At 37.3% G+C, this 27,484-nt stretch overlaps 1 protein-coding gene across 1 annotated transcript in view; it reads left to right on the top strand.

The window, feature by feature from the left end:
• Window positions 1–27,484, top strand: part of DOCK3 (dedicator of cytokinesis 3) — a 222,706-nt gene that overhangs the window by 107,740 nt on the left and 87,482 nt on the right. Inside the window, exons 21-33 of the mRNA XM_063292863.1 lie at window positions 2,330–2,430; window positions 3,969–4,050; window positions 4,547–4,717; window positions 6,675–6,761; window positions 9,853–10,045; window positions 12,191–12,318; window positions 14,290–14,436; window positions 18,327–18,425; window positions 20,663–20,757; window positions 21,652–21,727; window positions 23,182–23,282; window positions 23,459–23,517; window positions 23,968–24,116. Of these exons, the coding sequence (XP_063148933.1) occupies window positions 2,330–2,430; window positions 3,969–4,050; window positions 4,547–4,717; window positions 6,675–6,761; window positions 9,853–10,045; window positions 12,191–12,318; window positions 14,290–14,436; window positions 18,327–18,425; window positions 20,663–20,757; window positions 21,652–21,727; window positions 23,182–23,282; window positions 23,459–23,517; window positions 23,968–24,116 (1,488 nt within the window). The remainder of the gene's footprint in view (window positions 1–2,329; window positions 2,431–3,968; window positions 4,051–4,546; window positions 4,718–6,674; window positions 6,762–9,852; window positions 10,046–12,190; window positions 12,319–14,289; window positions 14,437–18,326; window positions 18,426–20,662; window positions 20,758–21,651; window positions 21,728–23,181; window positions 23,283–23,458; window positions 23,518–23,967; window positions 24,117–27,484) is intronic.

The raw sequence follows: 27,484 nt of genomic DNA, 5'->3' as shown, positions 1-27,484 counted from the left end.
TATTAAATCTCCCTGTTAATACCATTAAAGGCAGGGCATACAGATGTGCCAGAGTGAAAGATCTCTTATGTGAAGGTACAAATATGCGGTAAAAATATTTAGGAGTAGTGAGAGGTAGATATGTGAGCTCACTGTAGGAGAGATGTGAGGTGTTAAGTCTGTCCCTTTAAACATGGAGATCTAGAGTTGTCTCCTTAACTCATTCCAGGCTTTATCTAGGCCCAGCACTGATAGGGCCTGGGGTGAGCCGACAGTAAAGCAAATCAGATATTATTTGCTTTTTCCATGGGGAATTGAATCTATAAATATAAAGAGTTGAGGTATAGACTCCTCCTCATAAATTTATCTAAGCCAGTACTTTAACCAGCAGTACCTCCAGTAAGCCTAAGCAGAGACATATTCAAGCTCTAGCTAGAGAAGTGCATTTGCATTTGCAGCAGAGCAAGGAGTTGGGGGCAAAGATCTGCTTCTAGTTTAGGATGTCATTATACACACAGCACTGTGTATTGTACAGCAAAACACTTTAGTTTTGAAAAGTTTGATTGCCATAGGCACATCGTTATTTTCCTTACACTTTATATGACTAGCAATTGCATTCGAAGATTTTGTACCACAGTGTAAGGTTTGAATAATGGAATTTCCAGGAAGTAGTTAACTCAAAATCCAGTTTCCATACTACTATATGGTGATAATACTGCTATCTTCCCTGTATCCCAAGAGGGCTGCAGCAAAGTCTCCACACACTAGCATCAGACTGCCAGACCAAAATGCTGGAAGTCAGCCATGCAAAACTAAGTTGACTGTGTATACCAAGTGGCATCATAATTATCCTCATAATTTTCCAAACAACAATCAAGTTCAGCAGGTGAAGGCCTTTAAATATCTAGCCACATATGAATAAGTAGTTTCAATATACAGTATGTAAATACAAATATAAATAAACTACTATATGAGTAAGCTAACTTCAGTATTGGATGAGGGATAAGTGCATCATAAAATTAAAGATCACAGAAAGCAAAATCTTGTTCTTTAGGGAATCTTTTTTTGTATCACATGAAGATAGATGTTATGCTGTGATGGTTTATACTATTAAAAGAAATGAAGATGCAGTGGCTCTTTTAGTGGAAAAAAACCCATTTTTGTTGCTTTCTTTGAATCCTTTTGGGAATGTTTTTGAGCTTTTCTCAATAAAAGAATCACTGGTGAATTTATATAAATTAACTTGGAATTCTCTGTCAAAACACTGTTTGATAGGTAGATATTCTAAACATAGGGGAACAAGCAAATAAAACTATATATTATTTGATTACAACTCTCCCCCCCCCCAATTAACTGTGAAATAATTTCATTTTGTCCAGTTTATCTGATGAGAAAGAAAATAGGTTTTCTATAAACTTCCACTGAATCCTAATGATGCTAAGGCAATAGCCTTTGTTCATTGATTTGTTACTAAGAGGTTCCAGACTGCTTACTAACACTCACATGATCCCTTGCTTATTTGGGTCTCACTGTGCTATTTAATTTTTTCAAGGTTTCCTAGTGCTGCCTTTTTCACTGGTCATTCTTTCTGATTTTTCTCCTTCTCTCTGCATTTGTCTGTAATGATTAGGGGCAAATTCATGGGCACTGACAGAACTAAAGAGTTATGTACTTGCATACAGAGTTATGTACTTGCATCAGATGTTGGAATGCAAGGATGAAAGGCCAAAGTGTGTTGTGATGTAGCGAAGGACTTCCATTATTTTCATGTCATTATGATTTCTATAGGATGTCTGTGGACAAGCTAATTAATCTTTAGAATTTCAGAGGTTTTTTTTTAATTCCATGTTTTTTAAGAAACTGAAATTATTTTTCAGCTTACAACATCTGATATTATTTGTTTTACATCTTTCTAAAGTAAATTAGCCCATTTCTGACTGTCTTTCTATCTCTAAGGCATTATGAAAATTCATGGTTCCAATTTTTGTTTCCAGTTTTGTTTCCATTCAGTTTTTGGTAGGCATTTCTGTAACCATCAGAGGAATAACTAAAATTTTAATTTTGAATAGAAGCATTACTTGTATCAATAATCTATATTGAGTCAAAATAGAATGATTTATTTTATTTATTTTATTTATTATTCAAATTTTGTTACAGCCCATCTCCCCAAAAAGAGGGACTCTGGGTGGTTAAGTTACAGTTGTCATGAAATATGTATATACAGGATAATTTAATGTTATTTATTCTTGCCCCTATACACATGCATATACTTGCTTCTATCTCTATCTTCTATCTCTGCTTCTACCTTTAACTTCATGAACATGTTCCTTTTTTTCTCTTTCTCCTGCAGGTGTTCATCATAAATCTCCTGCGTGATAGCAAATATTTTCATTTTCGTCCTGTAATGGACACTTATATTCAGAAGCACTTTGCAGGAGCACTGGCATATAAGTAAGTCCTCTCTTTCATCATTTTTACAGAAAATATTGCTTTCAGTTTTAATAATGCAAACGTTCTGGATTATTGTTTAGCGGAGGCCAATTTACTAAGTAAATGTTAAAAGCAACACAGTAATTTTTTAAAAAGGATATTTATTTGCTTCTTTTTTTGTGCATGCTAAGTTCTCAGGAGAATACTTTATAGAATCAGCATAACAAAGGGTTAAAAACAGAACAAAACTTCATAGTCACTGAAAGTCCAAGTGTTTATACAAATCCAAATTGTGCTGGTAAATCACAATTTGTTTATTTAATTTATTATTACATATATATCCTTTCTTTTTCTGAGATGTCGCCTACATGGGAATCTCCCTATTTTCTCTCCACATCAGTAACCTTCTGAGATAGGTTGGGCTGGCAGAATACTGTTCAGTTAACCAATGAGCTTTGAATGGAAACTTGAATCTGAATCTTTCCAGTTCAAACCTAATAATTTAACCATAATACTACACTCTTATTATTGTATTTAGAAGAAAAAAGAGGAGGAACACATATAAGACTACACAAAAAGTCTGATCTTACATCGTCAGGAAATTTTTTTGAAAATTGTTGAGGGAATTGGAAATTCTTTTCAAAACTATTGAAAGAAGTGCTTAATCCAAAAGTGAATTTGATATAAAAACTTGCTTGGTGGCTTACCAGCACCAACGTTGATCTGTATAAGCATTCCTATACTGTCTGGAGCAGACATATCAGGTGAACCAACTTTCAGATGGTTATGCAGTTTTGAGGTCAGTATCCTCATGAAATCTTTCAATATGTACTTAATAAACATCTGAATCTCAAACTGATACTAAATCCATGAGATGTCAGACTGACACTATCTCCAATGCCCATCTTCAGTTCTGGAACTGACACATGATTTAGATTATATGTAATGGTAGTCCTTCCTATATGGTTTGCTGACTTGAATTCTGAGAAGAAATGTTACTATTATTATCTTGCTAGTATAACTAGAATGGTAAGCAAATAAAGGTGTTAGAGAACAGATCTATTTGTTATATAATGCTTTCAAATAAACATGTCACAGAGACTGAACAAAGCAGAATGGAGTCAAACCACAGCAGCTTTCAGCAGTCTCTATGAAATGATTAGTGGAAGCATCCTGCTTTTCTTTTTTACAGTCTAAAATGTTTGTCCATATACTGTAACTTAGTATTGTTAAAATGGCATATACTTATTTTGAAGAAGTACTGTCCACAAGCAGGCATACTTTTCTTAAAAGGACAAAATGTAATAGGTACTTTTTGTTTTTTTAACTTTTACTTTTGTTATAATCTCCATGGCTGAGCAGTAATTAATACTGACAAATCATTATTCTAAATCTTAAAAAGATTATATTTATGCTAAAATCTAGGCAAATTAGATGGTTTATAGGAATAAAAAATAAAATTAAACTTAATTTCTTCCTTGCAAAGGAAATATTTCACAAAATCTCACTTTGAGCTTCTCTCCTGTTGAAATGTCTGTCAATGTGGTTTTTTTATTCAGAGAACTCATCCGCTGTTTGAAATGGTATATGGACCGATCAGCTGAACTTGTACGACAGGATCATATTCAGGAAGCAATGCGGGTATGTATTCTACATAAATATCTCTCAGTTTAAAAAATAAAATATTATTTCTTTAGAGCAATACTTAATTAAAAATGAAAATTAAATACTCAATATATTATTTAATGAGCTTTTTTTCAATGCTTACCAGCAACATCTGTCTTCAGCTGTACTATTCAGAATTAAATGCTTACCTCCAAATGTTGATTTAAGAAGGTGATGTTTTGGAGCTTAAAAAATGGGGTTACAACATCAGCTTTATTGGGGTTGAGTCAATAGATTAATTTAAGTATGGGGAAAAACACTATGGAGTTAAAATGTACTTACTGTACTAGTATCAACAGTAGAGCTGGAGGATTTGCAGAAAGGTGCAAGCTCTCCTCCAACATACAGATAATGTTTAATAACGCAGTTGGGTTCCTCCATGTTATTTCTCACATGAGCTTTACCTAATTTTTCCCCTCTGGCTATTTCTAAACCTCTTGTTGTTTTACTGATTCCTCTCCTACTTCTTAAGGCATTGGAATATCTTTTCAAGTTCATTGTTCAGTCTCGGATCCTTTACTCCAGAGCTACTTGTGGAATGGAGGAGGAACAATTCAGAATCAGCATCCAAGAACTTTTCCAGTCCATCAGATTTGTACTCAGCCTGGACAGCAGGAGCTCTGAGACTCTCATCTTTACACAGGTTAGAAATATCTACAGTTGCATTTTGTGTGTTTGATTGTTGCCTTTGTAAATTAATAGAATACCTTGATAATTTACCAAAATTGTTCAGAAGGAAATTGCTGATTGGCTAGGAAATTATTGTGTCCACAGTAAAACAATCCTTTTGCATTCCTGTCAGTTTTTCTGTTTTTTATTTATTTATTTTACTAGACTTACATGCTGCTCCAGTTATATCTGTCTCTCAGTGACTCCAAACAGTAATGAAATTAAAAACTAAAAACACAACTATATAACAATATAAATTACCCAGTTCCTGAGGAACAACCCCAACCCATATGTACATTTACCCACCAGGTGGAACAAAAATTAGCTCTCTGAAAGCCCATTGGAACAACCTTCACTTTCAGATCTCAAAGGACAGGTAGAGACTGCTGGGAGAAGGTGGTCCCACAGATATCCAATCCTGAACCATGAAGTGCTTTAAAGGTGATAATCAACATATTGAATTGCACCCAGAAAAAAACTGGTAACTAGTGTAGCTCTCAAAGCAAAGGTGTTCCATGGGCAGACTGTTGGGTATCCAAAACTTCTTGAGTTGCTTTGTTGTGAAGCAGTTGAAATTTCTGGGTGGTCTTCAAAGGCAGTCTCATGCAGAGGACATTGCAGTAATTTAACTGAGAGGAAACCAAGGGATGAGTGACTATGAGCAAGGCTTGCTGATCCAGGAAAGGCTGTAATCGTTGCACAAGAGAGGTATCTGTAAAAGCCTTCTTAACCACAGCTGCCATCTGCTTTCCAAGCAAGAGCCCCTGATTATGAATTAGCAATGAATGGGAAGTGCAACCCCATCCAGAGCCAAGGATGGAATATCTTTGGAATTGGAGGGCTTCTGTACCCAAAGCTACTTCCCGTTGTTGAGATTGAACCAGAGTCTATTTTTTGCCATCCAAACTTTCATGGCCTCCAGGCACTGGGATAAAACCTCGACCACATCTTCTATTTGTCTGGAGTCAAGATATACAACTGAATATAATCTGCATACCAATGCTACCTGTTTTGTGCTATTTGATGACCATCACCAGTAGATTCATGTAGATGTTAAATAAGAGGGGAGAAGGTGTCAACTTCTGGGGCACACCACAACAGAGAGCCCTAGGGCTTGACCTCTCAACCCCCACTACCACTGTCTGGAGCTGCCCATTTAAGAATAATTACTACAAAACAGTGCCATCCACTCCTAACCCTTGCAGATAGTCCAGAAGAATATCATGATCAATGGTATCAAAGCTGCTAAGAGATCATGCAGAACCAGGAGGCTTACACCTCACGTCCCACTCTTGCCACAGGATGATAGAAGAGTAATCAGTGTGGATTCAGTTTCATATCTGGGCCTGAATCATCATTAAAAGGGTCCTGATAATCTATGTCCTCCAGAGCTTTCTGCAATTGCAAACCCCAGCACCCTCTGAACAACTTTCCCACAGAGGGGAGGAGAATTACCAGCTGGTAGTTATCTAAAGTTACCAGTGCAACCTATGTTTTACTGAGGAGATGGACAAAGAAGCATTCAATACAATTCAATTTTATAAACACTTTCTATAAAGATTTTACTGGCAAAGTAATAGTTGGCTCAGTAAAAAGCCCTAAGCAAGAGAATTCTGCTAAGATGTTCAGTTACTGCCCCATTAGATAATATGAATTCCAGTCTAAGAAGAATCTAATAATGTTGCTGTTTCACATTTGTGAAGGAAATAAATCTGAAGAATCTAGTGAAAATAATAATTTGTTCTATAAACAAAAGAAAATGATTGCATTGTTGTCTAACCATTGACTTTAATTTTCACCTGTGACACATAGTACTTGAGGAGATTATATATTCATTAGAAATCTTTTTTAATACTTTAATACATCAAGTGTTTACCTTTTTTGTTTCCCACTTGCCACTGTGTTGTCCCTTAACCCTAATTGCCCCATAGGCCACTCAGCCTGAAGGACAGGTGAGCGGAGTTGGGACATGTGCTCCACAAAAATGTGGTGGCACTGCAAAGCCGTCATTTAAGTCTGTAAGTAATTATCCCCATATCCTGTACAACTTTTCATCATGGGTGTATCCAATGACTGTTTTTCCTTACCCAACCCATTTTTCTGCACAAAGAACTGAAATATACTGCACAGTTCAATGTTTGCAACTACAAGGTGATTTGCAAAGCACTGAATATTTAAATATAAGAGTTACTCAATTGTTTGCATGAATCACTTTGAGTATGAGCACCAGTCATTAGAGAGAAATTGTATCAGTTATGGCAAACTATTGGATTATCTCTGGTAATTCAAAGAAAGCATATTAATCATGATAATAAAAGGTAACAAAAATCTTATAGAAGAATATTTAAATACCTGAAACACTGAGTTTGGGTTATGCCATACTGTAAACAACAACTAAATATTCATGCAGCTATAAGAGCCAGTAATGAAAGTATAACTAATTTTGGTCTTATTTTCATTCTCCTTCTGTTAAGATTTTTCCATGGAAATAGCAGCCAAGAGCATTGTGTTCTCTCTAATTACAGGTCTTCTGTTATCACCACTTCTGATATACATGTCACTGGGAATAATGGCAATATATAATAATTGCTGAATATTTCACTGGGATGAAATTGATTTATCTTAAAAATAAAGAGGTTAAAATAACAATGGTTGTTTGGTTCAGTATTTAATTATTAACTTTATTAATTTTGACCATATTTTTTTGGATTGAGAATATTAATTCTAAAACAACATCTCAGCAGAAGTCACCACCCATCTTTCATTTAATTATCATGTATAACTAAAATAAAGGAGAAAGAATTGAATAGCCAGAAGAAGGAAAATAATATAAAGTAGACACAAGTCTAATTTCAGCCATGGAAGCTCTCAGTGCAACTTACCTCACAGGGTTGGTGAGGGGGGGAAAATGGGAGGAGGGAGTGCTATGTAGACTACCTTGAGCTGCTGGAGGAAAGGTGGAATATATATATTAACAAAGAAATAACTAGAGAGCATTGATAGAGAACCCTGTGGGAGGATATACTGTTCAGACTGCTTTGGTTTGCCAACAGCTTTGTCAAGTGATGATGGAAGATGTGCCACTCATCTTCTCTATACTTATGAGCATCCACAATGGGGATGTTCACAGACATATTTGTATTAGATGTCATGACTTCATTGCATTATTACATCATTTGTGCAATGATGTCATGAAACATGCCATTTTGGCTTCGTTATGGCTTACTGCAAATCCCACTGGTAGTACTGCTCACCATAGGAGGATGTGTTACTTATATCCTGTGGCACCATTTATCAAAAGATTTTCTAAGCGCTATGAGAGAATAGTTGCTCACTACTTCCAGCACTAGATTGGGGTGGGGAGTGGGGTGGCAGCCAGGAAGCAAAGAGCTAATTCTCACCTTTTTGCATGCTGTAACAATCCCCCTAGCTATTGCACTCTGTGTTGCAACTGGGCTTCCAAGTCTAAATTACTGTAACTGGGATGATAGGGAGGAGAAGGTTTGGCTGTACTGGGCAGGTCTGATCATTTTTCCATCTTCCAATAAACTCTTGTCCTTCCTCCTCACCACCAACGTTGAAATTGAGGTCAGAAAAGCCTTTTGAGAATATAATAGTTTTCTAAGACTAATCACTGTAGGGATAAGTCAGAAATTATAAGAGAAGCAAAGAGGGAGGTCACAGTTGGAGAGTTAATACTTACTTCTAAAGCTCTCACTATTCTTAGCCCTCTCTCCCTAATTGCAGTTAAGTCAAACTGTAGCATGGAATGTGGTGGGAAGATTTGGGATGAGTGTATTTTTATGTGTTATATCTATTTAGGTGGGTGTTACATATGAATTTCATATAAGTGAATGGATGAGAATGTAAATGGCATATATACATGCATGCACGTGACACAGAATGTGGGGTGACCTGCTCATTGCTAGTTTTGGGTTTGGCACTTGATGATTTGAACCTGCTCACTGATGATACACAATTTGTGTCAGTTTTTCACTAAGACAATGTACTCTTTGGGCTGAGAAAAAAAAGAAGAAAATTCTTATCCAGTACTAAAATAAGTGCTGCTTCTACTGACTGGGTTTGCAATATGGTGGAAGCTACTGCTCTAGGAGAGAGGAATTAGTTTTTGCAGATCCTCCTTGCAACAACCCACATTGCTTTAGGCAGTCCTCTCACTCTCTAAAGCAGATCTGCATAAGGCTGCAGAAGAAGAGAAGGAATAATTGAAAACATAATTGCAATGTCTCTAGGAACATCCTGTAAAAGTTAAATCTGCTGATTTAAACTTTTATTCTATCATATTCTGGAAGCCTGTATCAATTTTAGTATAAGAACAAAGAAATATAAAGCTATTGAAGAACGCACATTGTCATATTTTCAAAGCCTGTTATTTGCATGTATAGTGCATAAACATATTGCCTTCTCAAACTTAAGCAAAATGCCACATCATAATGTTGCAAGTGCAACAACAAAAAATCAATATACATTTCTATAAGCAGATTCTTAGCTCTTTTCAGATATATATTTATTAATTATAATTATCAATTAATTATAAAAGCCAGATAATATACTCCTGTTCCATTCCTTCTTTCTTCAGTCTCCCTGTATTAACAGAAAATATTTGGAAGCATCTATGTTTGTCTGAAGATGGTAACAGTACCAAAGATTTCTGATCTCATGAAGCATCATAATCTCATCTCCCACTTCCATATTTAAAATTATTTAATGTCTGAAGAGGACTATTGATCTTCCCTATCAATTGTAATATCCACAGAAGTAATATCCACACTGTAATATCCACATATTCCTCAGTTTTTCGTAACATGTGTTCTGAGAGAGATGAGCAGTCTGGGAGTCTTTATTCTGTGCTTCAGTATTCATAAGATACTGTAGTTCAGGCTTCCTTTGTATTACGATTATGATGTTACAATGGCATAATTTCCAAGATCTCTTTCTGATAGAAACATGGAGCTTTAATAGGGATTTCCTGCCTTTTTTTTTTTCTTGTATCATTACTTCTGTTGCCTGGTAAAAACTGGTGATGTTTGATTGTTGTATGCTAATACAGTTCACAAAAGTCTCATAGTACTTCATTTTCTTTTTTAGGCTGCTCTATTGAATTCTTTCCCTGCAATTTTTGATGAGCTATTGCAGATGTTCACAGTACAGGAAGTAGCAGAGTTTGTGCGAGGAACTCTTGGGAGCATGCCCAGTACAGTGCATATTGGACAATCTATGGATGTGGTTAAATTGCAATCTATAGCTCGTACGGTAGACAGTCGCTTATTTTCTTTCTCAGGTAACAATCATAGCATTAATCATTGTAACACATCTGTTTATATACCCAATGTGGACAGAACTAAAATAGTTCCATGTACTGTATCCTTGAAATGGCATAAAACAAATTATACTTTGAAAAGTTGGTTCATTAGAACTAATGTACAAATACCATGTACTGCAAAAATGATACTGTAACCAGCCATGTCTTCTTCCATTCCCTCTTCTTCTGTTTTCCTTGAACAACTCTGTATATTGTAGTTCCTAAATGCTGATTTTGCGTTGAACTGTTTCATCGGCTTTTGCTTTCCTCTTATGTTTTTATGTAAATGGGGAGAAGATTGTCCTTCTGTAATTCTTGAAATTTCCCACACGGATGTTTTTCCTTTGTTTCTCAATCAGTCTGTTTTGTATCAGCATTAGTACCTGAGTTCAGTAATAGATGGAGAGATTAGGAAGTGTGAGAAATATTATTTTATATGTCAGTGCCCACTCCACACAGGGGTATATCAGGGAACACTGTGTTCTCTTTAAATATATTTTAATTTTTTTTAAAAAATTCACATTTAATTTAAAGGAAGAAAATGAATCCCAAAAAGCTTATTTACAGTTATAACAACATCCTTACACAACTGTACACACAGAAGTAAAGCTGTCTCTTCTTCATATCTTTTATAGTAATTCCTATGGTTCTGTACTTAGTATAACCAGTTTTAGAAATACTTACAAATTTAGGTAGGGAACTGGTGTCCATACTTTTGCTAATAAAGTGGAGGGCCTTATCCAAGATGCCTTATTTAATTAATTATTTTTTAAAAAAGATTTCAGTGGACCTCCCATCTTAAGAACTCAACTCTGGGTGGCTCACTATAGTAAAAAACAAAAACCTGGCACCTCAAACCATCCACAGGCTTCCACCTCATCCTATTCTAGCACTTGGGAAAAGAGCCAGCTTTTTACAGCCATCCAAAAGACTAAAGGAATAGAGGCCTGCTGGATACTGGCGGGTAGGGTGTTTTACAGGGCAGGGTCTGCTATGGAAAAGGTATGCTTCCTAGGTCCCACAAGATTACCATGCTCACTGTATCCAACCTGGTGGGATGGGCAGATACCCTCAGGGAGAGGTGGTCCCTCAAATAGCCTGGTCAATGCCACGTAGGGCTTTAAAGGAAACTGGGAGACAGTGCAGCTCACATAACAGCAGTGTAATATGGGTAAACCAAGGCTCCCAACACTTCATGTGCTGCTGTATTCCGGATGAGTTTTAACTTTTTGGTAGTCTTCAAGGGCAGCCCTATGTAGGAAATGTTGCAGTAGTCCAACCAGGAAGTGTTAAAGTTACTATGAGCAAGGCCTCCCTCTCCGGGAATGGGCGCAATTGGTATCATTTCCTTTGATCCTAAGTGAACTGTTAGAATCAAGAAAAGAGACACTGAAGTTCCCATGCATATCTTAGTTTCATAATAACATTAAAAATAATGAAGGCAAAGACAGTCAAAGCATAGTATGAATTCATTTAGGTTAGTAATTAATGTATCTACACTAATAAATGTCCAAGTATCCCTGATGTTATTTTGAAGGAGGACATATATGTGAACTTCAAGGTCTCTCTTCCTGTATTTTATGGTTCACATGAATATCAAAGGAACTGTTGGAGATTTCAAGTTACTTAGATACTTCCCTTTCCTTCTCTTTTTGTAGTCAGTCCCTCTGCCACCTGTTGTGATCATATCTTTTTTGACAGTTGGTAATGTTGTAGGTTCATGACTTTTGACTATTTGGCTTCTGTGGGAAGCAGCATTAATTAAACAGTGAAGGGAAATAAGAACTTGCTGCCAGTAAAGATAATTGACATATTTTATTTACTATACTTCAAGTAATGTATATCCTTTTGCAACATTTTGTAAATTAACTATTCAGAATTAGCATTTGAATGAATGAAAATGGATTCCCCTTAAAATCTGTTTCATGGAGGCCTGTAATTAAGCCGTCATACTATTTATTAAAAGGCCAGTTAAATTAATTTCATTACATCCTTCTCTGTTATTAATGGTAGCTCTTCAATTTCTATATACATGCTTGTGAATTAAGATGAGGCAGGCTTCTTATTCCAGTATTTTGAGTTCTCCTGTAAAATAATGTCAAGCCTCTGGTTTCCCATTCCTAGAATCCCGGCGAATCTTATTACCTGTGGTCCTTCATCATATTCATCTTCATCTGAGACAACAAAAAGAGTTGCTTATCTGCTCTGGAATTCTTAGCAGTATCTTCTCTATCATCAAAACTAGCTCCGTGGTAATCTATGTCTGTCTGTCTTTCTATCTTTTCTCTCTCTCTCTCTCTCTCTCTCGAATTCAAATATGTTATCTTTTGCCACATAGTATATTTGTTTGTGACCTACTTGTCACAGAATAATGGAATATAGGGACCGTGCAAATACTAGAGAATAGTAGTAATAGTAGCTAAGTTGTTCGTATATGTGTATTTTTATAGAATTATTTGTTTCTTTCTAGATAAATGACAGAAAATTGTGTATCAGTTATTGTGCTTGACAAAATTTTTTTCATTTACTTGAGAAGAGATATGTGGCTGCTAGCCAGCCTATATAGAATTGTTCTACATCTTTGGCAGAGTAATGAATGGGATTAAAATTCTGTGTAACACATAAAATCTACGCTGTAGTATATCCCAGGTTCTTAAATAATTTCCTGATTTTCTTCCAAAATTATTCATGGGAAATTCAACTTATCTTGGATAGACAGTACTGCTGAGCAAGTAAATAATAATTATAGCAATTACATGCCATTGTGGAGTCCTTTGGTGCTCTGTGAGCTTGGTTGTTTGCTTGCAGATGTTTCATTTCCCAGCTAGGTAACATCATCAGTGCTGGTGAGTGTGGGGTTTGCTCCCTGTTTATATACAGAGCTTGCCCTGCCAGTATTGGTGGAGGTGTGGTTTTCTCCTTGGTAGTTCCTTGATTAGGGTATTGTTTTCTTCTTGATTGTTTGGTGTTAAACCCTATCATAATAAAAACGGAACAGCTAGAAAAGACACATGAAACAATCAATAACAGCAAACAACCAAGCTCAGAGAGCACCAAGGACTCCCCAGTTCAACCCTGAGCTACATGTATTCTTTTCTGTTGGGATAACATGGCATTGCTAAAATTGTTCATTTAATATATTCCTGTGAAGGTGAAAGGTCCCCTGTGCAAGCACCAAGTCTAGCTACCTTCAATGATGGCTGTTTAGTTATAAACCCTAGCATTGATTTACCATTCTGAAAATGCATTTGGACTGTAGCATCTTTTTAAAGATGTTATCACAGATACCCAAAGGAAGTTTAACAACATCCCAAAATATTTTTTTTTCTTTTAGTAATATTCCAAAAGAGTGAGCTGGACATAATTCTAACCATAGAGTTTGTATGTGAACAGGCTTGAATGCAAAATTAGGGTAATAAATTGTGTTTAATCAGGTATAGATTATTATAAGCATATTTGATCTAGGTATACAAAATATCCATTATTATACATTTAAATAAATATGGTATTGAAAGCAAGAAATCAGAGAGGAAGCCTCTTATTATGATGTTTGAGGAGGAAATTTGATGAAACCTGTGACTCCCTAGGATGTTCCATCTGGGACCATATGATTGCACCATTAAGGGTTTTAAAGATAAGCACAAACATTGGGGACTAAACCTTGAATGAAATTGGTTACAATGCATTTTTATGTTTTAACCAGCCTGTCGTGGGTAATAGATTTTTTCCTTTTTCATTGTCCTCTCTTGTGTCTTACATCCTTTAGTGAAAGCCCAAGAGCAGAATCTAGCAACAACTAGTGCTATTTTTATAATTTGCTCTGGGAGCCTTTTATTAGCTGAAAAGCAGGTAAAAGCAAGCTAAGAACTAGTAATATAGTAATGAAGACATAGGAATAGGACTAGGGAGATATACTTTCAAGTCTTCCCTAAGCCTAATTTTGGGTCGATCACTGTCCTACAGCCCATCTTATCTTCTAGACCAGTGTTTCTCAGCCTTGGCAACTTGAAGATGTGTGGACTTCAACTTCCTGGGTAATGGCTAGCTAGGGAAATCTGGGAGTAGAAGTCCACACATCTTCAAGCTGCCAAGGTTGAGAAACACTGGTCTAGACTATAAATCTAATAGATAAATGAATAAACAGCCAGCCAAAAGCAACTTAAAACTTTTCACTTCCATTTTACAGGATGGTAACTCTTTTATGTTTTAACTGTTTACTGTAGGAGACAGATGTAATTGAGGAGGTAGAAATGATGGTGGAGAGCCTCCTGGATGTACTTTTACAGACTCTGCTTACTATTATGAGTAAATCACAGTCTCAGGAGGCGGTAAGAGGGCAGCGGTGTCCACAATGCACAGCTGAAATCACTGTTAGTAACTAACATCAGATTCTATTTCTTGCTTATCTAGCCTACTCCCTTTCCCCATCCTCTCATCTCCATCTTACTACATTTTTCATTCATTCACTTCTTTGTGTTACAAAACTAAAAATAACTGTCCTGTACTCTTGAGGTAAAGCTAAGCACTGTAGCCATGCTGCTGTTAGTTTACTTAGCCTACTTTTTTAGGTTATGTTTTTAATTACTACTAAGGCATTTGCCTCCAACAACCTAAGAGACGGCTTTATACATGGACTTCACCAGATGGACAACACCGAAATCAGATTGACTACATCCTTTGCAGCCAAAGGTGGCGGACATCTATACAGTCGGTAAAAACAAGACCTGGAGCTGACTGTAGTTCCGATCACGAACTTCTTCTTGCACAATTTAGGATCAGACTAAAGAGATTAGGGAAGACCCACAGATCAGCTAGATATGAGCTCACTAATATTCCTAAGGAATATGCAATGGAGGTGAAGAATAGATTTAAGGGACTGGACTTAGTAGATAGGATCCCGGAAGAACTATGGACAGAAGTTCGCAACATTGTTCAGGAGGTGGCAACAAAATACATCCCAAAGAAAGAGAAAACGAAGAAGGCAAGATGGCTGTCTGCTGAGACACTACAAGTAGCCCAAGAAAGAAGGAAAGCAAAAGGCAACAGTGATAGGGGGAGATATGCCCAATTAAATGCAAAATTGCAGAGGTTAGCCAGAAGAGATAAGGAATTATTTTTAAACAAGCAATGCGTGGAAGTGGAAGAAGACAATAGAATAGGAAGGACAAGAGACCTCTTCCAGAAAATTAGAAACATTGGAGGTAAATTCCAGGCAAAAATGGGTATGATCAAACACAAAGATGGCAAGGACCTAACAGAAGAAGAAGAGATCAAGAAAAGGTGGCAAGAATATACAGAAGACCTGTATAGGAAGGATAACAATATCGGGGATAGCTTTGATGGTGTGGTCAGTGAGCTAGAGCCAGACATCCTGAAGAGTGAGGTTGGATGGGCCTTAAGAAGCATTGCTAATAACAAAGCAGCAGGAGACGACGGCATTCCAGCTGAACTGTTCAACATCTTGCAAGATGATGCTGTCAAGGTAATGCATGCTATATGCCAGCAAATTTGGAAAACACAAGAATGGCCATCAGACTGGAAAAAATCAACTTATATCCCCATACCAAAAAAGGGAAACACTAAAGAATGTTCAAACTATTGAACAGTGACACTCATTTCACATGCCAGTAAGGTAATGCTCAAGATCCTGCAAGGTAACTTCAGCAACTCATGGAGCGAGAATTGCCAGATGTACAAGCTGGGTTTAGAAAAGGCAGAGGAACTAGGGACCAAATTGCCAATATCCGCTGGATAATGGAAAAAGCCAGGGAGTTTCAGAAAAACATCTATTTCTGTTTTATTGACTATTCTAAAGCCTTTGACTGTGTGGATCATAACAAATTGTGGCAAGTTCTTAGCGGTATGGGGATACCAAGTCATCTTGTATGCCTCCTGAAGAATCTGTATAATGACCAAGTAGCAACAGTAAGAACAGACCACGGAACAATGGACTGGTTTAAGATTGGGAAAGGAGTACGGCAGGACTGTATACTCTCACCCTACCTATTGAACTTGTATGCAGAACACATCATGCGACAAGCTGGGCTTGAGGAATCCAAGGCTGGAGTTAAAATCTCTGGAAGAAACATTAATAATCTCAGATATGCAGATGATACCACTTCGATGGCTGAAAGCAAAGAGGAACTGAGGAGCCTTATGACAAAGGTGAAAGAAGAAAGTGCAAAAGCTGCCTTGCAGCTAAACCTCAAAAAAACCAAGATTATGGCAACCAGCTTGATTGATAACTGGCAAATAGAGGGAGAAAATGTACAAGCAGTGAAAGACTTTGTACTTCTAGGTGCAAAGATTACTGCAGATGCTGACTGCAGTCAGGAAATCAGAAGACGCTTAATCCTTGGGAGAAGAGCAATGACAAATCTTGATAAAATAGTTAAGAGCAGAGACATCACACTGACAACAAAGGTCCGCATAGTTAAAGCAATGGTGTTCCCCGTAGTAACATATGGCTGCGAGAGCTGGACCATAAGTAAGGCTGAGAGAAGGAAGATCGATGCTTTTGAACTGTGGTGTTGGAGGAAAATTCTGAGAGTGCCTTGGACTACCAGAAGATCAAACCAGTCCATCCTCCAGGAAATCAAGCCAGACTGCTCACTTGAGGGAATGATATTAAAGGCAAGACTGAAATACTTTGGCCACATCATGAGAAGACAGGACACCCTGGAGAAGATGCCGATGCTAGGGAGAGTGGAGGGCAAAAGGAAGAGGGGCCGACCAAGGGCAAGGTGGATGGATGATATTCTAGAGGTGACGGACTGGTCCCTGGGGGAGCTGGGGGTGTTGACGACCGACAGGAAGCTCTGGCGTGGGCTGGTCCATGAAGTCACGAAGAGTCGGAAGTGACTAAAGGAATAAACAACAAGGCATTTGCCGTAATAATTGAAAATAATCAGTGGGCACTTAAGTCAAATGCTAAATGACTGGATTCTCACACCACACTAAAATAAGGTTGGATAGTGCATTGTGTGAACTCAGCATATTGTTTCAATCAGGCTTAAGCCATAATATGCGTTATTTGTGAGCCATTCGCATATTATGAGAACACAGCTGTGTTTCATTAACTTAGATATAGTATTTAGCATGTTATATGAACCCAACCAAAATTACCTGCAGAATGACAATACTCTTACTTAGCTTTGGAAACACCGTATTCAGTTTGTCCTGGTTTCCCCCACCCTCAGCCTCAACTGAAATGAGAATTTCTTGATAAGGCACAAAACAGTGCTGTGAGGAAAAGAAAAAACTTCAAAGCCCTAATTATAGGAAAAAAGCAAATAGGTTTTGTTACACACACAAGCAAGCTGCTCCTGAGGTTTGGCTTATAATTCAGGACACACACACAAATAACTTCCAGCCGAACACTGAGGCACAACAGGTTCTTTGAAATACATGGAGACCCAGTGAATTTAAAGTAACAGCAAAACTTTACTGGTTGCAGGGTACATTTGCTCTTTCTCACATGCACACACACACACACTCATCCACACTTACCCATGTCCTTCCCAACTAGACTGCCAGGCACTAGCCAGAGGGATGGAAGCTGCCAAGTCTGGATCCAAAGATGACTCCAGGAGTGAAGGGGCTTTGGGACCACTTTTATCCCCAAAAGTTCTTGCTTTGTTGTTTCACAAGACTGGCAGCTACTCTGGCCTTGTTAATTTACAAGTCTGGTAGCTGTTGATGGATTGGGGTGGGGGGTTCCATGTGCTCAGGCCCAACTTCCTTTGTCTAGTTCAGGTGATATTTTTCCTTTGTTTCCTTAACGACTTGCTTCCAACTTGTCTTCCTCCCTGAAGACAAGTTAGACAAGTTTCCTTGCTTTTGTCTTCTCTGCGTACGTGTCTGCTCCATCTTTAGGTAATGGCAGCTTCAGTCTAGTCTTACAGGTTTGAAACTATGTAATTTATTTCTTTTTCAGAGGAAAAAAAATGTATTTTCCACTGAAGAGAGGAAAAGCAAATTCTCATCCTTTAGTCCTCAAATTATTCTGTATTCCATTTTTTAATTTGATTTGGGTGTCGATGTCTCTTTACATAAATACTTTCTATGTAGTATGAATTTATTTGAAAAGTACAGACATGATGAAGAAGAATGGAGAAAAGTTCATAGATGTGTGTTTTTTGTTTCATAAACATCACATCATTTTCAATCCCCACACCTTTTTCCTATATCCCAAAGTTAATTTTTATTTAGACTCGAATATGATTATTCCGCTAAAATAATTATTCTTTGGAATTAACAGGGAGAATATGTGTCCTGTCTTTTGTCTCTACTTCGTCAAATGTCAGATACTCATTTTCAACATTTACTGGACAATTTCCAGAGTAAAGATGAACTAAAGGTAAGATTATAAATGCAGGCCTAGTTATATTTCACATCTATGTTTTTGCCCTGGTGTACTTGTTGTAGCTCTGGTGTCAGCCCTGGCTCATTCAAGCATTCACACAATGACAGTCAGGAGACCTGGGTCCTTTAACTGTTTTAATGAAGGGAAATGATCAGGACAAGAGTAAAGCTGCGAATGGAGAATTTCCGCTAAAACATACATTTAAAACTACATTCCCTTAATTGCTTTCTTTTCCTTCTTCCCATGGCAGTATGTCACCCCCTTCCCATCCAGGTGGTGTTGCTGGTGTATCTCTACTGACAGGCCTTGATGTGTACCACCATAAATCTCTAGCCATAATAATGCAATTCACACTCCATCCCAACACCCCCTCCCATCTGGCGACAGAGAGTCTGACCCAGTGATAAGGAAGCAATGGAAGATGCTCCGATAAGGGATTCTGTGAACCTTTTGGTCAGAGGAATCTGACATCTGGAATGCTGAGAATGATTTATAGAAGTCAGCTCTATAGAAGTCTGTTCTTCTGTGTTGTCACAGACATAAATCCATTCCATATTATTTATTTTACCCTGCACGTTTAATTGGGAATAGGTTGTATTGAACTCAGTAGATATATACAGTAAAATTGCACTTATTTATGGAAACAATATGTATGAATTTTCCCAAATAAAAAAGTAGTGTAGGAAGCTGACCCAGATTCATACTGCAGATGTAAATCATTTGGCAGTTAGATGTTCCTGTGTCACCTGAGATGCATAAATCTTTTTGAAATGATTGAATCATGTAATACAGATGAATCTAATTATACTTATTGAAGCTAGAATCTAATTGATACAATATTCATAATATATTCATGCTGCTTTTGTATTGATACGTTTTTATTGATACTTCATATTTTTGTTCTTTTGGTATTTTTGTTCTGTTAATTGTAATTTTGCTATCTGAACTTCCCATAGAAGGAAAAACCCGGAAAGAGTGATTTAAAATTCTTTTCAGTAAAAATATTTATTAAATATTTTAATACTTTTAACATTAACATATTTATTTATATTTATTAACAGATTTATTATATTATTTATTATAGTAAAATGTCTGATGCAATATAGCAATAATATCCATATTTCAGAAAAATTAAACAGAAAATATTTTTGAAAGGTTTTCACTATTGATTGTATATTCAGTTTCAACATATACAGGTACATTTGATGATAACTAAATAGCTTAGAGGAATTGTTTGCGAATTATTTAGTCTTGACAGATTTCCTATACAAATAGTAATGTAAAGAGAGGGAGGGAGGTGGTAAAAAAAAGTAGAGATTATACTATTTAGAAGTTCCACCCAGCTGGTCCTTCTCACATGTTTTGATGCTAATTGGGAAAAAGCTGTGGCCAAGATTTCAAGTTACTGTCCCACACACTATTTATCATAAGGATGCAGCATCTAGAAATTTGGAGTTTGATATTGTTAATATGCTGGTGACATAATCCCAGTGAGGTTGAGGAAATCTGAATATACTCCTAAAATCAGTAATCGACTGTTTTAAAGTAACAAATTAAAACTTAATCCAGATATAGCATAAATGTTCATGGTTATGATGACTGACCATAATGCAGCTTGAGTTTTGTTTTTAAGAAACAGACTATGTTCCCTTTGAAAAAAAAATGGTTAGTGATCTGGAAGTAATGGATTCCAAGGTGCATCTATTGGATACTTTTTCTTATCTTTGACTGGTGTGCAGCAGCTGTGCCCTGAAGATGATTCTGATAATCACCATGCATTCTTCTTTTTTCTTTTATTTGTGCCTTCAAGTCAGTCTTCACTCCTGACAACTGCCTAGACAAGTCCCTACAGTTTTCTTGGCAATATTTTCAGAAATGGTTTGCCATGGCCTTTTTCCTAAGGCTGTTGGAGAAAAATCTGTAAGAGGGAACTCCTGTTCCATCGTATTTTGTGACTTACAAGTTTTCTCATCTTCTCTAAGAGAGAGTGACTGGCCCAAAGTCATCTAGCTGGCTTCATGTCTAAGGCAGGACTAGAACTGACTCCTGTTTTCTAGCCTGGTGCCTTAACCACTACATCACACTGGCTCTCACTTCTATATATAGAGGACTAAAATGACTAAAAAAAACCCAAACTCACTTGCGTCTAGCTTGTCAGGCCTTCATGTGCATGTTTGCTGCAAACCACACAGCTAGTGAAGTTTTAACATGATTTTCTTGCTTTTTACTAGGAATTTCTTCTAAAGATATTCTGTGTGTTTCGAAATCTGATGAAGATGAGTGTCTTTCCTCGAGACTGGATGGTGATGAGACTACTCACCAGCAAGTGAGTGCTGATGCATTTTAGAACACTTGAATTTTTTCTAAAAATCATGTACATATTTTTTTACAAATTATGCTTTTTAAAAAATATTTTCAGTGTACAAAGCTTAGAATCACATAGGCCATTTTAGGTATCTTCCATTTTTGTTCTTCACTGGAACATATTAACTGAGAACCGGATGGGTGCATTGAGGGCATACCATAGCTTTGCCCTGCAGTTTAGTAGCTTGATTGGCCAGGGCAGGAAAGTGGAATTATAATTTTGGTGAAGCCTTTCCTCTTGAACATCCCATGCCTATAGCTACCAGAATGGGAAAACTGGCTCTTGAAGACAGGGAATTAGAGTGTGGATGTATTTTCCCCCTTGCTATCCAACAACCTCCGCACTTGGACTGTTTGAGACAGTTGTTTATGTGGCAATACATTGTGTTCTTGTTGTTGTTGTTATAACATCAACATATTATTTTACATTTTAACAATCACAACCAGTTTACAAAAATGTAAATAAATATCTTGAACAACAACAACAAAAACCCAAAATATCAACTGAATATAATTCAATTCTTAATAGTAGCTATGAACAAACCAAAAAATGTGGGTGAAGTTATTATTCAAAACTTCAGCATGTTAAGAGATTATGGGTAATTTTATATGGATAAATTTTCAAGATAGTATTGGGATTGGTACCTATTTAAGAATTAGGTTTCAGTAGGGCAAGTTTTTAGATTAGAATGTCTGTGGGTACCTTCACATTCATGATCCAATAGATCAGCAATTTTTTTAATCATATATTGACCATTATTTCATAAATAACGAACAAGATTTTTCACTAAATTTAGATTGAAATATTCTGCATATACTGTACAACACTATTATAATGTCATTCCTTTCATTTCAGTGTAATAGTTACAACAGTTCAGTATCTGTCTGCAGCACTACATAAGAATTTCACGGAAACAGATTTTGATTTTAAGGTATTTTTTAAATTCTTTAATATTAAATTGTCAACATTGTATCTGTTTTGCTATTAAATGACAACTAATAAAGTGTACCAAAGTCCACCAAGAGTATTCAGATCTTCAAAATAGAAAAAATAAATAAAAAGAGTACAGGTGGTCCTTGTTCAATGACCTCTCATTCAGCGACCATTCCAAGTTAATGCAGTGCTGAACGAATGGTACTTATGACCGGTCTTCGTACTTATGGCTCTTGCAGTGTCCCCGCAGTCACATGATCACCATTTAAGACCTTCTTTGCCGGCTTCCTACAAGCAAAGCCAATGGGAAAGCCAGCAGGAGGTCACAAATGGTGACCACATGACATCCTCGCTTAATGACCCATAGCGATTTGCTTAACGATGGCAACCGGAACTGCCAGAATTTCTGTCACTAAGCGGTGCAGTCACATGGCATTGCACTTTAGGACCACGTCACTCAGTAATGGAAATTCTGGTCCTAATTGCCCTTGTTAAGTGAGGACTACCTGTAATTAAGGAAGAAAGTTAAAAGTTGGATTGATGCTATTCCAGTTTTCATTGTTTCTATTGATCTGAAAATGATAGTTTTTTCTATAGAAATGTCAGCATATCTTAATAACTGTGTGCGTAATGATACACACACACACCCCTTCTATTTTTATGGTTCAGTGCTGCTACCAATTGTGACTTAGGCACTTGAATTTCTTTTTGAAGCTTTTTCCTCATGCTGATGCCATTTCTTGTTTGACTTCCAAAGTCAGTACTATATGTTTTGACTGTGGCTACCCATTCATCTTTGGAGTTTCATATTTCATATTTTAACCAACTGTGAGTTCGAGACAAAATAGTATAATAGAAAAGTTTACCAGAAAACATGCAAATACCTCTGAACCTGTCTAGTGAAAATGACAGAATTCTTGTTTTTGCATCACAGTCTCTGTAATTGATACATAAGGGTTTCCCCACCTCAGATGGGCATAGCCTTTGCCTTTTGTGTGTGAATTCATAGGTGGCCATTTTAAGAAATTCAGTTATAGAATCATATTATGAAGTGGACCTTCTGCTTGTGTTCTGCATTGCCTATTGATGTGTATGAAAGAAGTGCAAACACATCAAATGTACAGTACTTACATTCAGAATGGATAATGAAACATTAAAGTTTCTTTATCTGCTGTCTATTTCCTTCACATATCATGGTTATAACTATCACTGGTTGGAACTACTAATATTATGGAATGACTGTATTTATTTGTTACAACCAATTGCCTTGGGTGTTTTTTGGGTAGATGTGCAGAATATAAATATATCATCATAGTAAATATATCATCTTTATCATTATCTCCAGTCCTTTTTAAAACAATCAGGTGACATTTGTTAAAAATATACTGAAAGCATATACTGCATATGAGCAGAGTTTTCAGTTAGTTGCTTCATTATTTTTCTACTCTCTAGGCCTGGAACTCTTATTTCAGCTTGTCAGTTTTATTTATCAACCAACCCAGCCTGCAGCTAGAAACTTTTACTCCAGCTAAGCAGAAAAAGATTCTGGACAAGTAAGAATATATTAATTTTCATTCTCGGATGTTTACTTTGAAAGTAAGGCAGTTGTTTCTTTCACTGTTTCTGTTTTTATAAGATGTAATCTAGTAGTAGTGTTACAGAAAACTTGTTTAAAAATCCCAATATTCCATTTAATTTTCCTTTGTCTGGGTCTGTGTTTATATTCCAGATACGGTGATATGCGTGTGATGATGGCATATGAGCTTTTTAGCATGTGGCAGAATCTAGGTAAGTTCATCTTTGAGTTGTTTTAAATTAAGATTCATATTTAATAAAGTAAAAGCACAGTGCTGGACAATCTTTCATCCACTGTTAGAGGAATCATAGGAACTGGATTATAACGTACATTGATACAACTTTACTAGAAATAATTTTTATAAAACAGGGGAACCATTTGTTCTTCTTTAAGTTAAGTTTTTTCTTCGGAGCCACACACTACCACTGGATGGAATTAAAATCACCGATATATACATACACATTCACATGCATAACCTGTTCTGTTCCTTCTTGGATTAATTCTTTATAAAAGTAAGCGTCTAACTTGATTCATATCTGACTTGATTCCTTACCTTCAGTTATAGAATATTTTCAATTATCAGTGAAGGTCAACACAAAAGAGTGGGAAGGGGATGCAGAGGGAATAGTATAAATAACTGCTTGTTTTTTTTTGTTGTTCAGGGGAACATAAGGTTCACTTTATTCCTGGAATGATCGGTCCTTTTCTGGGTGTCACACTTGTCCCACAGCTGGAGGTCCGCAACATTATGATCCCCATTTTTCATGACATGATGGATTGGGAACAGCGAAAAAATGGCAATTTTAAACAGGTAAAAAGTCTCTTCAGTTCTTACAATATTTCTTTCTTACTTAGATGCTCATTATAACCTAGAAAGAATAAGCACTTAGCTTCCAAAGTATTAAGCATATTTCAATTTAATAAAGGCAATAGAGTATGTAGCTGATTGCAAAATGTCTTCCCACTGGAGTCTGAGGCTTATTCCCATCCCATTCTCTATTTTACTGTTTCCCACCCACAAGCTGTTCTGTATTTTGGTTCAGCTATACAGTAGATCCAGACTGCAAGTTGCATTCTTCTTCCTTTCAAGCTCTAAAACTTAAAAAGGAAGAAGGATTCCCCAACTTTAATTTTTATTTTTGTTAAGACTAAATACTGGGTTTTCTTCTCTAAATTCAAAAAACATTCTGTCTCTGGAAAAAAGGAAGAGAAACCATTCTTCTTTATGATCTCTGTATATCACACAAATGGATTTTGCGTTACAGGAGACAACTGTACTAAAGTTATTTATGGACACATTGTTGTACGTAGGATAGTTATAGGAGAGCACCTTCATAGAATCATAGGACTGAAGGGATCTTAGATTTCTTCTAGCCAACCCTATGCCCGGAGCAGGAATCCTCATATTATCCAAGACAAATGACTCTCCAAGCTTTGCTTGAAAACCTCCAAAGACAGAGCATCCACAACTCCAGGAAGCAAGTTGTTCTACTGCTAAATAGCAATCAGTCAGGAACATATTAATTTAGAGTTTGTATCTCCCTCTGTAAAGCTTCCATCCATTGGTTCTTATCCTAACCTCAGGAGCTGTGGAGAACAAATCTACACCCTCTTCCCTAAGACAGCACTTAATTTTAAGACTGCTATCATGTCTCTTTTCAGACCCTTCTTCTTAAAGCTAAACATAACCTGTTTGTTTAACCATTCCTCATTGGATTTAGCTTCCAAGCCCCTTGCCATCTTTGTCACTCTTTGCACTCTTTTCAGGTCCTCAGCATCCGTTTGTATTATGGCAACTAGAATTAGTCATAGTATTCCAAGTGCAGTCTGACTGGTGCAGCATACAGCAGAATTATCACTTCTTGTGATCTCGACACTATAGCTCTATTAATGCTGCCCAAGAGCGCATTAGCTCTTTTGGTGGCAGCAGCACACTGCTGGCTCATGTGGTCTACTAGGACTATCTGATCCTTTTCCTAAGGACTACTACCAAGACATGCTGCCTATCTTGAATCTGTTTTTCCTATATAAGTGTAGAACCTACATTTCTCAACATTGAACTGCATTTTGTTAGATATAGCCCAATGTTCAAAACTGTCAAGATCCTTTGGAACACTGAACCTGTTTTCTGAGATGTTAACAATCTCCCCAGCTTTGCATCATCTGCAGATTTTTTGAGTGCCTCTTCTAATCCCTCATCTAAGTAATTGGGATCTTCCACAGAATACTTACCTCTCCATGTTGGCACAGAAGCATTTAAGGACCACATGTTGAGTCTGGTTGTTCAATCAGCTACAAATCCTTCTGCTAGTGGGACTATCCATTTTATCAAGGAGACGCCTGTGGTCAACACTATCAAATGCCATACTGAAGTTTAAGTACACTATGTTCACAGCATTCCCTCGGTCTACTAAATTAGTCACTTTGTCAAAAAAAGAAAAAAACCAGTAAGATTTGTTTGGCATGACCTATTTTTGACAAAACCATGCAGGCTTCTAGTAGTTGCTTGGGTCCTCTCTAAGTGCTTGCAAACCCACTGCTCAATTATCTTTTCTAGGATTTTCCCAGTTATTGATGTCAAGTTGACTGGTCTATAGTTTCCTGAATCAAATTTTCCTCTTTTTTAAGGAAGATGGGAGCAACATTAGCTCTTCTAAAATCTTCTGGCATTTCTTCTGTACTTCAAGAGTTTTCAAAGATTACAATTAGTATTCTGAGATCACGTGCCAATTCCTGTAGCATCCTGGGATGTAATCCATCCAGTTTCAGAGCCTTAAATTCATTCAAAACTGCTCAGTGTTCTCTCACCATTTCTTTATCTATTTTGACCTTTCTCTTCTTACCCCTACCCCCAGTGCAGTTTCTGACAGTTTGGGCCTGTCCTTTTTTCTTTTGCAAAACAACAGATGCAAAATAAGCAGTTCAGCCTTCTTCTGTTGTCCTTCCTTACTACGATAATGATCCTGATTTGGATATCAACTCATTTTATAGGAGGCTTTCAAACTATACATCCTCTACTGAAAACCAGAATTGTAGCCATTCAGTCTATGATTTTCAGTCTCAGATTCCTTAGCAAGTAGGGATGTGCACAAAGCATAAAATACGGCTTGTTTTAGTCCAGAACAAACTATTGTACTCCAAAACTTTTTGGTGAATAATCTTGAATTGAGTATGTCTCCATAGAAACAATACCAACACATTTTGGATGAAAGAAAATTCAGAAAGATCTTGGAGTATGCTAGAGTGATTTTATGGGATGAATAGGGAAGGCTGGTTCATGTCACCTTTCTTTTGGCTCCCCCTCAGCAGCTTTCCATGCAGCATATCCTATCGGCCAACCCACTCCCTTGTGCCTTCCCTCAGCTCTCACAGATAGCCCAGCATAATCATATCCCACCAGGCTGCCCACCGCAATCTTCTTAGCACCTCCCTCTCTGCCTTCACTCAGTCACCACTGTTATCCCAGCATAGTTTATTCCAGCCTGTCCACTCCCAAGCTTTCCAGTATTATCCCTCACTTCCTTCCCTCAGCTGCACCAATGTCCCAGATCAACATATCCACCAAACAGCCCATGCCCAATCTTCCAAGCACTTTGCTTTGTTCCTTCCCCGTAGCTGCCACTGATATACTGGCCTGTGCACTTGTTCCTTAACTGCAATGATTCCTTACAACAGTAAGGAACAGTCTCCCAACATAGCATATCCCAGCAGCCCACCTGTCTGCCAACCTTTCCAGTACTTTCCCTTCCCTCCCTTTCCTACCTTCTCTCAGCTGCTGCTTACAGTGTCCTTGGCTTTTTCCTGTTCTTATACTCCCACATATACATTTGCCAGGGACAACTGCAGTCGGGCCCACAACTAGAGTCTGTGTCACCCAGGGCAAACATGGATTCTGTGTCCATTTTGGTGCCCCCCCCCCCAGCACTCATTTTGGCACCTCCCCCCCAGTGCGGTGCCCGGGGCACATGCCCTGCTTGACCCCCCCCCCCCAGTTGTGGCCCTGACTGCAGTTCAGTCCATGAGTTGAACAAAACAGTCACATTTCCTTCTATGTACAGACCAACATTTCCTAAACATATGTTTCAGTTCAGGCACAGGCCAAGCAATGGTTTTATTAGGCTGTTCAGGAATATTTTATACATTGCTTTTGGCAAATATTCCAACTTTCAGATGTGACAC

Source organism: Candoia aspera, chromosome 2, assembly GCF_035149785.1.
Source record: "Candoia aspera isolate rCanAsp1 chromosome 2, rCanAsp1.hap2, whole genome shotgun sequence".
Lineage (NCBI taxonomy): Eukaryota > Metazoa > Chordata > Lepidosauria > Squamata > Boidae > Candoia > Candoia aspera.
The sequence above is the reverse complement of the archived record's forward strand: the minus strand, read 5'-3'. Positions and strand labels throughout refer to the sequence as shown.